At 32.8% G+C, this 18,404-nt stretch overlaps 1 protein-coding gene and 1 long non-coding RNA gene across 2 annotated transcripts; both read right to left on the reverse strand.

Moving 5' to 3' along the window:
- Positions 1 to 624: 624 nt before the first annotated feature.
- Positions 625 to 3,056, reverse strand: LOC133882162 (uncharacterized). The gene is made up of 4 exons (XR_009902631.1): positions 2,803 to 3,056; positions 2,662 to 2,726; positions 2,238 to 2,295; positions 625 to 924 (listed from the first exon to the last, which is right to left on the reverse strand). It is a non-coding gene; the product is annotated as an uncharacterized LOC133882162 (long non-coding RNA).
- A 7,667-nt stretch (positions 3,057 to 10,723) lies between these two features.
- Positions 10,724 to 17,457, reverse strand: LOC133881679 (ABC transporter G family member 1-like). Its single transcript, XM_062320674.1, has 8 exons — positions 17,091 to 17,457; positions 16,400 to 16,479; positions 13,417 to 13,887; positions 12,987 to 13,073; positions 12,772 to 12,897; positions 12,368 to 12,562; positions 12,171 to 12,257; positions 10,724 to 11,584 (listed from the first exon to the last, which is right to left on the reverse strand). The coding sequence occupies exons 1-8, from the start codon at positions 17,404 to 17,406 to the stop codon at positions 10,898 to 10,900; spliced, it is 2,049 nt and encodes a 682-aa protein (XP_062176658.1). The 5' UTR covers positions 17,407 to 17,457; the 3' UTR covers positions 10,724 to 10,897.
- Positions 17,458 to 18,404: the final 947 nt, after the last annotated feature.

Raw genomic sequence — 18,404 nt, forward strand, 5'->3', positions numbered from 1 at the left:
CACTTCTAATATGTAAAGAAGAAGTTGGTGTTGATGCTACTATAGCTGGTTTTGGCTGGTTGTTTTGTTTTTGCTGCTGAAATCTTAGTTGAGAAGTATTCCTCTTCAAAAGGCCCTATTAATGAAACTTTGAACAAAGGCCCTATTTTGACAAGGGAACTTAATACTACCTCAACTAGGAGACATGAATCTATTTAATTAAAGGGAGCTCGTGTAGGCATTAATGCCCACACTTTTGGTCTCTTAATAAGAATTGAGGAGAAATTTTAGAAGTTTCAAAACCCTAAATACACGCGTGAATTGAGATTGGAGAAAAATATCTCAAATAAGCCACTTTTCTCTTAGAGTAGTTGACTTATGCTATATATGTGAGTACGCTTCCCTTGAAAACTTTTATTTTCTATAATATGATGCTATGTTTTCATGAAGTTTTTCTTAGAATGGTTTTTGCTATAACTTTATATTATATTTGTGACGACCCGTTTTTTTTTTTTTTTTTTTTTTTTTTTTATACAAACATAAAACGAGTCATCGCAGTGGCACGACTACGTGTCGCTCAGCCAACATATGGCACATGCCCCATAACATGTACCTGATAATCAGAGTATAACATACATCTATCTATGCAGCGGAAAACATAAATCTGAATAGCGGAAATTACAACTTATACATCTATCACAAGTTAATTACAACAAAGAGCCATTTAACATCTATCTGTTTGAGTCTTATTAACACTATAACAATAATGGCTTAACAAAGAATAAGTGACACAAACGTCACAAGCCATACCAAACCTATAAAATAGTGGACAACCCGTGGTCCGACAATTACAACTGTCGCGGCGAGCTTCAGTCATAATATCCCAAGCACACTGCTACCGACCCATCGACTATACCGAAGTACCTGCAGCCAAAGAAACATCATCTACACGGTTGTGGTGGTATCCACATCCGCATAGGTGAAAGAATGAGTTCACCGCCTTAGTATACCTCATACTAAGACCTCAGTGGTATAAGACTAACTGAGTTTTCACAAAGAACCAACCTCATTTATTTTTAGTCGTGCGAGCACTATATTAGCCACCATTTACCAACAGCTAATGCAGCAAACACCGACTATTTAGAAAACATTTAAAACATACTATATAGCTGTGAACATATGTAGAAGTTCCAATCTACCGCTTGGAAGATTCTACATATAGACTCCTCTATAATAATACCTTTCACCGGTCGCTTGGACATATGTGCACACGATCACTCAATCACAGATATCACGTATACACATAAGTCTTAAGCAAAGAACATGGCATCTTACTCTTCCGTACTAGGACAACATCCGTCAACAAAATACTCGCAACACCATCTCTAATCGTATTTCAGCTTCGTGCCTTGACGCCAGTAGATCATGAGTGCACTAGAGCTAATCTCAATCATGCTAACACGTCTTTCCTGGAGAACAAGAACAGTCAACCTTTCTACTCATAGACATGCCATTACTCATAGACATGCCATTACTCGCACTCGGGCAGTCATGTATCCATGTACTTTCAAGTTCAATGTATGACCTTAACACATGACTATCCGATAGAAATATACATAAGCGCTTTTCATTTAAGACACTTATGCATACCAACACGTCTAGCAAAATCTACTCATAACATAAAAACATCACTCATTAAACAATGCTATACATGATATGCATGACTGGGTCTACTGGGGCTTCGGTCCCCCACGATGCTGATAACTGTTGTTTTACTGTGTATCCTGTTCCTTTACTGCTGTACTACTGTTGATGTATGCTCTATACTACATGCTCAATGTTCCGTGCTTGACCAGTATATATTTCACTACTATATCATGCTCAAATCATGCAGTTGTTAAATCACGTCCTCTCAAAACTAAACAAATCCAGCATTTAATCCAACACTTTGAAATCATTCAAAAATTAGTTTCTTTATCAAATCTACGCAGTTTCAACATGACATGTTCTCAAACAATTTTGCATAATTTAAATCTCAACCGCAGAACTTAACACTTTAAATCTATTCAATACTTTTCACTCATACACTATCTCTTTAACATCATTGATATAGTTTAAACATAATCGAAACTAAACAAATCATCTCAAAGCATATACATTTCATCATAAAGTTGGTTCGGTTTCATAAACAATATATATATTTTTATCAATCCAATACATATAAAAATATATATTTTCTCAGTGAGTGGAATACCCACCTCAGATTGCTTGTACTCCCAATATCCAAACGACTCTAAGCTCAACCGTAACGTGCCGCTAAAAATACAAGACATTGAATTAGTTAGCATTCTAACTAATATTACCATTAGGTAGCTTTTGAATCGCTCAAAAGCCACACTACTATGTTACCCACAAAATTTAAGGGTTTACATTACTACCCATTAATTAACTAAACCTATAAATAGAATTATTCCTAGGTTTACAATTAAAATCTCCAACTTATGCAAACTACTAGCATTAGGACCTAACCCATATATACCTAACATTCCTAAATATTAATCCATAATTTCTAATTACTTTATTAAACCCAATATTGCTAACCCATAAGCATTACTTAGGGTTAACCACAATAAATAACATTTTAACAAAATACCCAAAAACTAAAGTCCATGGAAAACTTACCAAAAATTCACCACACCAAGACCCGATGCTCGGGAAGCTCCTAACAACTCCAAACCACACAAAATCTAGAGAAAACGCCAAGTTAAACTAATTTCTACAAGATTTATAAAAATCTCCAAAAATGCGAATTTAGTGATTTACCTCAAAACGTTCGGTCAAAATGTAGATCGGGCTTTAAAGATTGCGTTGCCGAAATCGGATCTAAGATTGGACCGTTGGATCTTCGTATATCGTAATATTTCTATGAAAATCTAAAAGAAGAAAACTGAAAAAGAACTCTCTGTGGCTCTAAAAATTTGAACGAAGACTCACTGCCTCTTTTATTAAAGAGACACTCGGCCATTTAATTAAAATGGCCACCTGGCCATTTGAGTGAAGGGCTAAGCCCTTCACTTGATATTTTTTTTTTGGACGTGGGGCGCAGGTCTGCGCCCCATGTGCCAATACATATATATTACTTTATTTAATTTATTTCATTTTATTAACTTTTTTTTCTCCATCTGATTTGTTTGTCTCTTATCCTTTATTTCATTATTTCTTTGTTTGACTTTTCCACTCAATAACCTTTCTTTTAATGGTCGACAACATTTCTTTCTTTTATTACTTAATATTTCTTTTACTTAATTATTTTATTTATTTATTATCTCTTTTATCCATTATTTGTTTGGACCTTAAAAATATCAATTATATTTTCTTTTCATGTTTACCATTTACAAGTCCATAAGATAAAAATAAAACACTTACCACACCAAATAGACTTATTTTTATTTAATCCTAATAAATCCATTAAATATTTTCTTGGACATTACAATATTCCCAAAAATTGGTATCAGGGCTAGGTTTCATAGAAAGCATGGGTTGGATTGATGTTGCAAGAACTTTATGTTAGAAATAATTAAATAACAATTATTTCTTTAACCTAACATGTGCAGCGGAAAATTAAATAGAATAGTTTTAGGCATACCTCCGGCCATTGTTGCTCAAGCACTCCTCTAGAACTTCTAAAAACAAAATTATGAGGTGTCTTCTAACCTATGCCTATTGCTTGATTGCTGTACTGATGGTGTACACAGGCACTCTATTTATAGGCTAGGTTAGGGACCCTCAAATGGTAAACTCCGTATTGTTTCCTTCCATCAAGGAAACAATATTGTTAATTGATTTTTAAAATCAATTAACCGATTCCATATTTACGGTAATCTAAATTAATAGAAATAACCATAATACCGATTCCATATTTACGGTAATCTAAATTAATAGAAATAATCATAATACCGTATATGTTTATTAAAAAATAATAAACATAGCAAACACCGTAAATGTGATATAAAGGCCACAACAAAAAAGGAATATTACATTCTCCCACTTGGACTTTAGTTTTGGCCAATCCTTTTATGGAATCCTCCAACTCAGTTAAGAAATGTTTCACACGAATCATGGCGGTAAGACCATTATAAAAGTAGGTCGTCCCTTCCATGTATCACAATGTAAAACACTCCTTACATGAGTATCTTATGGATAATCAAGCTTTATGAATGAACTTCCTATAAGTCATTCGGGTCCAACTTTATTTATCCTCATGGATAAAATAACAAATGTGCACAAAATCTTTATTATCATAACTTTATGTCTATAGACCAAAAAGAGACAAACCAAGCGAAAATGAATTAATGAGTCTCATATATTCCGCATGACTTTATTCTTTCTTTACCGGTAAACTTTAAGTCATGGGATCCGCAATCATTAATTCAGTACTTATATACTCAATAGACCCTTTATATCTCTTAATGTTATCTCTCGTATTGAGATACTTGATGTCGATTTACTTCTGCTTCTACTCTTTATTCTTATAAAAGAAGATTATAGTAGAATTACCGCAGAGTATCTTTATGGTCTAACTGTAAAATCGACAATATTGAGACTTTCAACAAAATGTCTCAACCATCGCCTGTGTACTAAATTCATAGCACGCTAGAATTTTAGCTTTCTTGGTAGACGTAGCAACCATAGTCTGCATACTGCATCTTTAAGATATATCTCTCAATAAAAAGATATATACCCTAAAGTAGACTTTCTACTATCTACACAATTAGCAAAACAACTAACCACCTTCAAATGGAAAGTGTATCCTTAGGTTAAGTTGTACTTCTTGGTTCCTTGCATATACTGCAAGACTTTATTTGCAACACTTTATTGACTCAATATACTTATTGTCAGTCATATGGTTATGCATAATGCAGACGCTTCAAAAAACTTTTCATCTGCCCTTATTCCAATACCTTTTGGGACATTAATCTGTATTTAATTAGTCCCTCTTAATTGCTACTGAAGGTACATAATCCTTCATTCTAAATCTTCCCAAAACTTTTTTCAATGTAGGCCTTCCGAGACAATGTTAATATTCTTTATGTCTCTGTGAATCTCTATGTCAAAAGACATAAGAGGTTTCACCCAAATCCTTCATTTCAAAGTTTTGTGAAATGAACCTTATATAGCAAACTTAAATCACCACTTGCAAAAACAATATCTACATATAGGACTAGAAAGATTACTGTACTCCCACTGACCTTAAGGTATATATACTAATTAACAAGGTTTTCAGTAAACAATAAAACAATTACCTTGTAAAAAGTATATCACCGGTGAGAGATCTATCACAGCCCATAAATAGAATTCTTTAATTTGCAAGTATTCTAACTGTTATTTTATAAAACGTTTAGGTTGTGTCATGTAAACCTCATCTTTAAGATCCTTATTCATAAATGTTGTTTTCGCATCAATTTGATGTAGCTCTAGATCAAAATGAGCTACTAATGCTATGATTATCTTGATGAACCATTCTTAGACACTGAAGAGAATGTTTCACGATAATCAATGCCTTCCTTATGAGTAAAAACATTGGCTATGAGTCTAGCTTGACTTTTGAGCAATGGATTTATCTCTTACTTCATGGCACTGAATCTCAATGCGGAATTTTCTCCATTCATAGCATGTGAAAACAAATTTGGATCATCTTTATGTCCAATGTCAACATCAGACTTTGGGAGATATACAACATGATCACTAAGAATTGTTGATCTACTTATTTTATAGGATTTTCTTAATTCTACTTCCTCTGCATTTTGCAATGGGAGAATAGATTTTGAACCTGTTCTGTATGAGTTGGTTGTTCTAGAAGTGATTGTGGTTCAGGATAATCAATCTGATTTTCCCTGAATACAATCAATCATCCTCTATGAGGAGGAGACTTGGCCAACTCTAGTGCTTCCTCAAATTCCAATTTATGTGAATGAGCACTCCCACTAGGTTCTGTATCCTCTAGAAATTTTACAATCAACAACTCTAGGCTTATATGAAGGACAATAAAACATTAAAACCCTTTAAAGTTTACTAGATAGCTTATAAAAGATCCGCTGATTGTCCTTGAATCTAATTTCCTAAGGCGAGGATTATAAATCCTCTCTTTAGCAAGGCAACCCCATATGTGTAAATAATTTAAATTAAGCTTCCATCTATTTCATACTTTAAAATGTGTCTTATGGACAACCTTAGATGGAATACTGTTTAACATATACACAACGGTTTTCAAAGCTTTACTCTATAAGGGTAATAGCAGATTAGTATTACTAATCATTTCCTCTTTTGTGTGTACCTACCTTAATACTCTATGCCTATATTAGATCTTATGATCTTCATATTGTTTCTCTTCTTCTTCCTTATAGGTATTGAAAGCATTCAATACCTCAGCTTTAATATTTAGAAGATAGAGATACATAAACTTTATATGGTCATCACTAAAAGAGATAAAAATATCTCTGACCATTTAGGCAATGGGTAGAAAAAGGTTAACACCTTTCAATGTACATGATCTCAAGAATCTCAAAAAGCTCTCTTTGGCACCTCTAGTGGTCTTGTTGGAATGCTTTCCTTATACAGTCCACACAAGTACCAAAGTCAGTAAATTACAGACTTTTATTTTCTGTATAGAGATATATTGCAATCTCCAAAGCCATAACAAGAGCATTTTTAAATTCTCAAAGACTCTACTTTACGTCAACATCAGTATGCAGAAATAAACAAATAATTTTGTTTCAATAATTGGGATGTAGGTCAATTTTAAATAGACGTTAAATAAACCCCAACCAATATTCCACCAAAAATAAGAAAAATTTCAAGTTTAAAATAAAATTGAAATTTTTAACAAGCCAAACTAGAAAAATAAATTTCTAAAAGATTATGGAATATAAATTATTTTTGAGGTAAAAATTATAACTGAATCTCAAAATTAACCTATAGATCCCAGCAACCTCAAATTATAAATACGTGTTATTCATTTTAAAAAGACTCTGCATTTGTGTTGACAACGTGGATTGTTAAACCATAAACAATCCACAATATATTTGAATGAGTCACTAAAAGAGATTCACGACATACCAGATATATGAGATTATCCTTATTTTAAGTCATTTCTTATACTTCATGCAATTTTTCTTTATATGCCCTTAATTTTCATTATTGCATGAGAAATAGGTATCTTGATTGCCATAATACTTTATTGGCACCTTATTCTTATGCTTTAAGTGTTGGACATGATTGCATTTATTGGTCCTTCCCTTGACATGAGTAATCATGTGAACTTTATGAATTCTCTCATATCCTTGAACACACATGGTTAGAAGTTCACTTACTAACCATTTATCCTTATGTGTATTAAAAGATAAAATTCTACACTTAGAAGAGAGAATTCAGAAAAATGAAATAGACCAACAATGACTCAAAAATTTTAATCTTTAGGGACTTAGGCTAAGCTATAATATCCTTCATTCCCATAATGAGATTATAAACACTTTAGAAACTGTAAAAGGTTTGTCTTTAAAGCTTTTTCTATTAGGGTTCTGGCCAAGTTTTGTTTGAACTTACTAAATGTTCATAAACAACCTTTGTAAAACTTTGGCTCTAAAACATTCAGGAATAAATCCTGATGACTTTAGTGACATGAGATTTCATGAACATCTAACTTAAGTGATTAAATCACTCCCACTGTTCATGCTTAATAATCTCACGTGGCGTACTTAATTCCGCGGGAGTAGGTGGTTTGTCCACACGGAGCACCAAAATTTTTAACACCCCAAATGAAAAGCATATTAATATTTTTCAGTCAGAAAAATATTACCATAATGTATTGGAATATAAAACTACCAAGGTAGAGTAATATGAATAGCTGCAATAACCCAAAAATAAAATAAATACTTTAATGCTATGAATTAACTTTATTTTAAATTAGCCAATGCCAATTTAAATAGTAAATTTCAACCTACCTGTGGGCAAAGGTTGCATCGCGCATGAAATTTACTCTTTATTAATAAGACTAAAGCAAATTTAAATATTAATAAATAAAATTCTCCGTACCTGTGGCAACCGAGAGAAATTTTACTTTCAATACTAAATTTGTTATCTTATTCTAATTAAGTCATAAAAATAAAAACTTCCCTGTGGGGATAAGTAATTAAATTTATGAATTAATTACAAGACGATGTTAATTTTTCTATATGAAGTTCACGTGTACGATCTTTATGCAATTATTATAAAATCAAGATGTTGTGGTTCTCCCAAAATCATAATAATCATGCTGTAATTCATGAACATCTAATAAATCTTTATGAGGTTCATGCGTGTAAACCTGATGTAATTATCATTAAAATTTGGGATGCTGTGGCTCACCAAAATCATAATGATAATTACGTGTGTGTAATCTTGATGCAATTGTCATTCAAAATTGGGATGCTGTGGCTCTCCCAAAATTATCATGATAATTGCTACTTCATTAACATCTAACAACTTTATAGATGCCCCTTTAATAGCCCCAGGAATATAACAAACCAATACTTAAATGGGGTAAACAGCATTTTCCAAGGTATAAGCAGATGAGCTCCCAGGAAAGTGAGGGGGGTCACACCGGACACACTTAAATCCCAAGACTTTCCTTGCCAGAACTTTCCCCGACATTGCATTCTTAGATATTACTGTAAACACACCAGTATATATGGTATTGTTAATTATTCTTAGGTCTAGGCATCAAGCAATTTATATTTAAACAATATAAATTCAACAATTAAAAATATATTCCTCAATTCATGTATTAAATAAACAATAATCTTAACATACAACACTGTAAATAATAAGTGGAATAAAACTGCAATATGAGGACATAATAAAACACATGGCCCAATGGTTTAGTAAGTGGCCTTAAGCCCTTTACACTTGGTCAACCCAAGTTCTAAACCCCACATGAGCCTATTATTTTTAATTTTATTTAAAGGCTTCTGTAATGGGCTACTATATTGGGTTGGGCTTTTGGGTCACAAGACTCCAAATGGGCTACTGTATTGGGCAATTAGGTCAACCCACTTAATCGGGTCGGGCCTCTAGGTCTATGTATAGTGCTGGCCCAAAACTGCATGGGTTTTAAAAAACCCTACCCGAAAATATATCCAATCCAGAAACCTTAATGGGTCGAAACCCTACCCGGTCACCAACCAACCCGAACCGTAATGTTCCAGATGGGTTGAAAACCCTAAAAATAGAACCCTAGCCGCCACCCCTTTATGAAAATACCCATATTAAGATTACAACAACTCAAAATTAGGCAGTATATCACAATACACAGAATAGTGATAAAACAAAAAATAGTTATATCAAATTTATGGGTTTTCACAAACAGTACGTGAACAACAAATATTCACAAAATAATCGCTAATGCGTTTCTATCATGTCACAAAAGACATAATATTGCTCAAACAATATTGACAAACAGAAGTGAACAATACCAAATAGAATATACTTGATTCAATATTGATAACAAATAAAAATACTTGATTCAATATTGATAAAGCATAGTAAAATTATACGCTAAGCAAAATAGCACAGAGGATGGCTCTGATACCACATGTTAGAAATAATTAAATAACAATTATTTCTTTAACCTAACATGCGCAGCGGAAAATTAAATAGAACAGTTTTAGGCATACCTCCGGCCATTGTTGCTCAAGCACTCCTCTAGAACTTCTAAAAACAAAATTATGAGGTGTCTTCTAACCTATGCCTATTGCTTGATGGCTGTACTGATAGTGTACACAGGCACTCTATTTATAGGCTAGGTTAGGGACCCTCAAATGGTAAACTCCGTATTGTTTCCTTCCATCAAGGAAACAATATTGTTAATTGATTTTTAAAATCAATTAACCGATTCCATATTTACGGTAATCTAAATTAATAGAAATAACTATAATACCGATTCCATATTTACGGTAATCTAAATTAATAGAAATAATCATAATACCGTATATGTTTATTAAAAAATAATAAACATAGCAAACACCGTAAATGTGATATAAAGGCCACAACAAAAAAGGAATATTACACTTTAGACATACTTCTTGTAATCTGCAACTGCTTAGGAAGCTGCTGAAATTTTTTCCAGCAGCTCTTGTGACTTGATTTTTATGTTTCTTGGTTCTTTAGAATGTTTATTAACATGTTGGGACCTTGATTTGATCATCCCAATCCCAAGAGACTGGTTGCATGTTTAAAGTTCGATTAAATTGTTTGCACCAAGACAGTGTTGCTGCAAAATTATGCAGCAACATGTGTTCATATTGATTTTGTTTTGCATACTTTATACTCATTGACAAAATGTTTCTTTGATTGATTTGGCATGTTTAAAACATTGTTAACATGTTAAAAACATTGAATTAATGTTTAAAATTGTTCTAGATATGTTTTTACATTGTCTTTAACGTGGTACCATGGCTAAAATTTATTTTCTAACAACATGCATTAGTACAAGTTGAAAGATTTGATTTTGTTTCACCATCATAAAAAATTTGTTTCTTTGTTTGTTTAACATTACATGGAGAAAATACGAGCTTGGCCACGTAAAGAAGTCAGGTAGCAAAGAACCATATTTGAAGTACTATAAGTTTTTGCATTTTTTAGATTATGTCTCCTTCAATATTATCAGATAGCAGTTCTACTAATAGTAGTTTTTACATTTCCCAAAATATACCAAATAGCTTTCTCTGCTAGTGATCTACAGCAACTTCTCCACAGCAATTTTCCAAAATTAAGCAGCTCTAAGAAACCTACAACATTACCAAACAAACCCTTAGTCTTATGTCTTTCGACTAGAACAATCATGTTCTGTTTTTTAGCATAATCAAGGGCAATCATAAATGGGCTACAGTTTCTCTCCACCTAAGGGTGTAGAAGAAGGATTCACCAAAACCTGCGTAGGTGTTTTCGAAGTCTTCGACTTGAAAGCCGTAATCAAAGGCTTGATCTTTTCAGTACCCTTTATGATGCCGAGAAAAAGAAGTCGATAAAATGCTATCATCCCAAACAAAACGGCAAGATCACCCCACTTGGAGTAACCCATTTCAGCTTGCCATGTATTTCTCAGAATCTCATCTCCAGAAATGGTGGGTGGCCCTCCAGGTTGGTAATTAGGAAACGTTGCTCCTCCAAACTCGTTCTTAAACATTCCTTGGTAGGCATACTTGTGAAAAGCGATCTCATGTAAAGGGTATTTCCACAATGGCTTTGGAAGATCATTTGGCAATCTGAAGAATCCTCCGACTAAAATCATTAGGCCTTGAATTCCTGCGCCTGTTATTATACCCATCAGGTAGTTGGGCACAATGCTTGCCACAATCATCATCAAGCTCTCAACCAACATCATGCAAGCAAATAACACAAGAGCAAAGTAGAGGAAGTATTGTAGGCCACTGCGTAGTCCGGGTAGGAAATAAGCTATTGCTCCAGGAATGACTGAAACCAGTACTAGGTATGGCAGAGCGGAGAATGTGTTGCTGATGACAAACGTAGTAGCACCATAATGCCCGTTTAATCTTTCTCGTTCGAATATCTGGATTAAGGTTGAAGAAGAGTTTATTTAGGAGAAATTATATATATTGCCTAACATGATATTTGAGCAAGTTTAATTTCTCAGTAACGGGAAGTACTAAAATGCTGATGCGCTTGCTAAAAAAGATTTCAGTATGTACGAGCAAACAGGGAAGTATCTTAAAAATATGGATATGGATTTCAAGTAATCCGGACAGTAAATGTGTGAGAGCTCTTACCGGAGTAAGTAGACGGACTCAAAAATCTATTCAGGCAGGTGAAATCCGTAGAGACTCTCTCACACTTACTGACCAAATTGCTAATAATTCGGACAACAAAATAAACACGTATCTCTATCTAATATATATTCAATGGACTGAATATTTGAGGATATCTGAGTAGCTCAAAGATGGAAATGGAAAGGGCTTGTTTGGCTTTAGGTAGCCGAGCAACCCAAAAAACCTATCCGGATAGGTGGGTCTTATATAGACTCTATCATATTACCTACTCAAATTACTAGCAACTCAAGCAGGATTGAATCCTTATCCATCGTCATATGCAATCTATCCTCGGGATTAGCTGACAACCAAAAAAGGAGTTGAAAATACCTTCATATCCTCCACAAAGGATGGAAATCCACCAATGGCCATGAATGTTATAAATGAAGCTATAAACGCGCTTAGTGAACCTCTAGCCTGAAAGAATCGATCAAAAGCACAAAATTTGGTTCAATTTCAATCCTCATGTAACCTTAATTTGCAAGAACAAAATCAAATTATACTTCTTCATTTTCGCTCTCACATACCTGAACTGAACTCTCACCATCCCCAATTTCGTAAAACACTGTACCAAGGCCTATAGCCAATGCTATATATATTGCTAGACGCAGCCAATAGTAGCCCAGATCACGATACATGTTCACAAAAGATCTTTCCGTTAGAACAAGACATTGACTAAGGAAGCTTGCTCGGCTTCTCTTCCTCTCCAATTCTCTACAGTCCTGAAACCTCAGAAAATATCAGTCATCAACTTATATATATAGCATAAAACTATAAAGAAAATGCCATTTAATAGATCCTTATACGACTACTATACAACTAGAATGACGTGACATTGAAAATCAACCGGTTTACATTGAGAATAATCCCTGTCACGTCATCCTAGTCTCATGTGAGTCGTATAGCAATCTATTATAAATTACTTGCTTACTTGTTTATGTATTTCAGCTACTTGCTTTGTTACTTGTTGGAGCCTGCCTGATGATTCATACGACCTTAAAAGTGTTTCAATTGCTTCCTCTGCAGATATTGCTCCAATTGCACCTCCTTCGAGATCCTAATTAAACAAGCAAAATTTAGAATCATCACAAACATTCTTTTGATCACTTGTTTATGATTTTCAACTAAGACAGAAGAAAACCTTACCTTTTCGAAATCCTTGTTTATGGATTTCAGGAAGTGATCGGATGGATTTTGGAGAGTAGGGCAGGGGAAACCACTTAAAGCGAAAAACTACGTACATAAAATTGGAAGAGTGGTTAATTAGTTATGTATTCCATATCTAATATGCTACAAAAATACTAAAAAAAATTGGCAAAACTTCACTTACCCTCACCAAGAATTAAGATTTTTGCAATTATAACCTTAAATTATCAATTTTTTCATTGTCGATGTCACCTCCTTTTAAATTCACCTATACCGTTAGGTTCAAAGAAAAAGAGGTGAAATATCTTTTATACCCTTATAAAATTTATGAAAATTTAAATTAACTCTTAATTAAAAATTAAAAAGGAAAACAACTAGAAAAGGTAAAACAGAAAAGAAAGAAAGAATAAAAAAAGTTGGTTTTATTTACCTCATTTGCTGCAGAAGTAGGACCAAAATAGACGGTTCTACCTGAAGACAGGAGACAGAGATTGTGGAAGAGCTGAAAGACTTCACTGCTGGGCTGATGAATGGAGGCGACAATTGTTCTTCCAACCCCATCTCTTTGACCGAGGCGTGCAATTCTGCTCATGACATAATACGATGCTGCGCTGTCGAGCCCGCTTGTCGGCTCATCGAGAAACAGAAGCTTCGGGCGTGTCAAGATCTCTATGCAAATGCTGACTCTCCTCTTTTGCCCGCCGCTGATGCCTTTGACTCCCCACCCGCCGATTCTTGTGTTCATTGATTCCTGCAAACCCATCTCTCTCATCGTCATCTCTGCTCTCTCCTTCTTCTCGGATTTTGACATGGAGTTCGGTAACTGTAGCTGAGCTGAGTAGTACACGGCTTCTCTGACCGTTAGAGTCGTCATTAAGGTATCTTCTTGTGTTACATATGCCTAAATTCGACAAAATTGAAGATTATTAGAATATCATCTTGTGTCTCACACAATGTTTATGTTCAATTTTTTTCACTTCTTTTAGGAGAAATAACAAATTTGACCCAACCTACCAAATCTTACTGGCAATGTGCTGTGTAAGACTAACAATTTAGACAAATAACGTGAAATATCTCATTTGAGACCCGTATGCATAAAAATTATGGGTTACACTGCAACCTATTCGGATAAGTAGGTTTTATATGAGGTATCTCACATTACCTGCCTAATCCTGCTATCAATTTAAGCAAATAATTATCGTGGATTCCAAACCGTATGATTATTGGAATAAAGTCATTATACTATGTTCTAATATTTCTTGTGATAGTCTTTACTGATTATTTAAGGGGATTTTTTTTTTTTTTTTTTTTTTTGGGATGTTCCAAAGAAGGTTATTAAATAATTCATCTCTTTGCCATTACTCTAATTCCCTTGGTCTTATTTCCATGCTAGTTTTTCTTTTTGTGCAAGCAAGACTCTTAGTATACGTAAGTGGTCCTGTAATCTCTATGTAAGAACAGTTTGGAATAGATATTGGTATAGATGAATTAATTTAAATCAACTTTGTGTTGTGAGGTTCAGGTTCCTTTTAAGAACTTAAACTATTGGAGTAATACTAGAAATTCCTTTTGTGTCTATCAAAAAATGAAATGGTTTTTAAATTCATTATTGGCTTGTGATTGATCACTATTAAATTTAATTTTAATCAAATTAAATGATAATTTTAAAAGTCAATTCATTTTTTTAGGAATAAAAAATGTCATATGAGAGACTTATAAAATTACTTATAAGATTAAACTTGTGACCCTTACATGGAAAATATGTACTAACAAGAAAATAAGACTTTTTTTTTTTTTTTTTTTTTTATAGATAAGAAAATAAGACTTAAACACAAATAAAGAGAACCCAAATAAAGAGACCTATGACTCTTACATGCAAATATAAAGACTAACCAAATAAAGACAAATACACATGCATACAAATACAAATATAAATACAAATACGAATCCCAGTAAATTACGAAGATATATATATCTTGGTAATTTACTATATATATATATATATATATATATATATATATATATATATATATATATACACACACACACAAAGCATCAAACAGACAGGGTGGAGAAGGAATATCTGCATATGGCAACCTTCATACTTTTTCGGACTATTTCAATGATTAAAATTTCAAGGAATAATAATGTCTATACCATGAATTTTTCTTCTTCAACGATTCAACCACCCTGATTTTTCATTTTTTTTGCAACCATATTTATAAACTTTAAAAAATGTCAATTCAATGGATCTATCTTTCAATATTTTTCAATTTCACTTATCCATTAGAATTTTTCATTAAATCTTTATAGATAGGTGTCAAAATTCTTAAAATACCCCTCTTTTTTCTTTTAGGAAAAAAAAAAGCAAAAAAAAAAAATTGTAAGGAATTAGGCGTTGGTTAAAATTTAACAGAATTCGCAAAACATATATCCAAGCTTGAATCTTTAATTTACTTTTTATTTTCTAAAGAAAAAAATAATAGGGGTACTTCAAAAATTGACAGGACTTAACGAAAAATCTTAACAGATGAGTGAAATTGAAAAAATTAAAAAATGCCCCTCCTTTATTTAAGGAAAAAAAAAAAAAGGCAAGGAATTAGGCGTTAGTCAAGATTTAATAAAATTTGCAAAAAATGGTCGTCATTTCCCTGAATAGACACCCACGAAGTCCATAATCAAGACTTGAAAAAGAAGTATGTCTATCCACTTGAAAAAGAAGTAAAAACAAAAAATCACATCTTTTATCATCCATCTTTCAATTTTACAATCATCACCTCAAACTATAAAAAATATTAATTTAGTATATTAATTTTTTTTTTTTTTTTAATTTCAACATTTCATTTGAATTTTTTGTTAAACTCGATCAAAATTTTAAAAATACCTGTTTTTGTAAAAAAGAAAAATTATAAAAAAAAGAAAAAAAGAAAAAAGAAAATTATAAAAAATTTCAAATATTCAGTTATGAGTATCTTTGTAAATTTTGTTAAATTTTGACTAACACCTAAATCTTTTCAATTTTTTTTTTTTTAAAAAAAAACAATGAAGAGTATTTTAAAAATTTTGACAATATTTAACGAAAAAATTTAACAAACAGTTGAAATTAAAAAAAAAAAAAAAATTAAAAAAAAAAAATTAAAGATTGATATCCTAAATTTACACTTTTTGAAGTTCAAGATTATAATTACAAAAGTAATAAAAGATCATGGTAGTAAGTAAAGTTTCCTAAACAAAAAAGAGCTCTTACACATTCATTTGGTCTTATTATTTTTACAAATATACCAATTAAATATATGAACAAATACAATGATAAATTTGTATAGAAATACAAATAGACGAGATAAAACCCAACACGTAATTGACTTAACGAAGCAAGCGTGATTTTTATATATATAACTGCATTCTTTCCGTACCGATCTTCCGTAAGCGAGGACTTGCTTACGACCATTGATCAGAATGTCCCCTGTTTGCCTTATGTTCGAACCCAACCTCCCTGCAAATTGCAATATCAACCATTAATGCAACTTTTAGTTTCATATCCTACACTATAACCACCATATTTGAAATTCCATCCAATTATATATATATATATATATATATATATATTAAAGATTCAGCGTGAGTATTTTTAAAAATTTCATTAAATTCACGTTAAGATCAAGCGTGAGTAGTTTAAGAATTCTAACACCTCTTTGTTAATATTTCTATTAAATTTTAACAGATCAGTAAAATTGAAAAACAAAGATTGATTTATTAAATGGAGAATCTTTTAAGTTGAAGAAAGTAATTGTAAATGTAATGAAAATTGACAAAGTTAAGTGAAGTTCGTCTATATTTTTTTTGTTTTTACTTTTTGTTTTTTTTTTTTATTTTGCCCCTCCTCACGTTATATGTTTTTTTGGTTCCGCTCCCGTCGGAGTCGCAGCCAGAAATCACTCAGGCAGCATTTCCATATCCCTGTTCCCTCCATCCCAATTGTAAGCGGGAAAGATCTTGTTTCTGGTTGGTTACTAATGTGCTTTAAGAAAAAGAAGAAGAAAAAAAGCAAGAGTTGAGGCAAAAGCACACTAGTAAAGCTTTGGATCGGAGTATGTTATTACGTACCCGCTAATGCATCAAGAAGGGTGGACTTGCCACAACCAGAAGGACCCATTATGGCGAGAAGCTCCCCGGGTCGGGCATGACCCGTTAGACCCTGAAGGATCGGTTTCGTGCCATTTTTTCCGTTGGAAACAGTCACGTACAGATCCTCCCATGTCAGGAAAACACCATCCTCCGACCGAGTCCGAGCTGTCGTCATCTTAAAACCATCTGCTTCTCTTTGGTTTCGAACCGGATTCACTGCTTCCATTTCTACTGCGATGTTGATTTCTGGGTTGCCGTCCGTTTGGGGAGTCGAGTGATGGAAAAGAGACGCCATGAGCGTGCGAGAGAGAGTTTTGCAGTGATCTCTGATGAGGAAAAGGCTTGTATTGTATGTGTATATATAAAGGCTTCACGTTCACGTGCTGGTATTGTGGAAGACAGAATGAAAGCTTAGGCAATTGAAAACGTATAATAATTGCAATGTGGGCCTCGCAGTTTGGCAAATATTCTTCTCTTCCTTGGAAGTTTCTAAAGTGACGTCACTTATTTGACATCATCATTTACATGTTTGGAAGCAATAATTTCCAATCCAATTTTGTTTTATTTAATTATTTCCACGATTCATGTTTGGTAATTAGGACATTGCAAAATTCAATCCACAAATCAATTTCCACGCAAAAATGCGGGAGAAAATCATTTTCAAGATGCCATTCACCTGCAAAAATTGAGGGGAGAAACCTAGTGGTCCTGGAAAAGTCCGATGTCAATTCTAAGAAATAGTTAGGATATGTTTGGGGTTTTTTTTTTTTTTTTTTTTTTTTTTTTTTTTAGTGTGAATACCAAAAACAAAGTGGTTTAAAAAAAATGTTTGGATGATTTAGATCTTTTTAATTATATTTGAAAAATATGTTTGGGAGTGCAAAATAAAGTGTATAGAATTCAGAATTCATGTTTGGGTGATACTTGTATGAGAGTGTTTTTTCAAGAAAAATTATGGTGGGAAATGATTAGAGTTATGAAAATTAGTGTGAAATTAAAATAATTGTTGTTGAAAATAGTTGGATTGAAAAAAGCAGTCACACACGTTCATAAAAATTATTTTTACTTTATATCACATCAATAATTTATTATTACTACTTTGAAACATAATAAAAAAATCTAAAAAAAATTAAAAACTAATCTAAAAAAACCTTCAGTATTTTTTTTTTTTTAAAAAAAAAAAGAAAGAAAAATGCTTGGGAAGGGGGTGGCCTTAAATGACCGTCTAATTTACTGACTAATAATAGACAAATTTGGGCATGACAAAACCTCGGGGCAACATTTATAGTTGAA

Source organism: Alnus glutinosa, chromosome 11, assembly GCF_958979055.1.
Source record: "Alnus glutinosa chromosome 11, dhAlnGlut1.1, whole genome shotgun sequence".
In the NCBI taxonomy this organism is placed as follows: domain Eukaryota; kingdom Viridiplantae; phylum Streptophyta; class Magnoliopsida; order Fagales; family Betulaceae; genus Alnus; species Alnus glutinosa.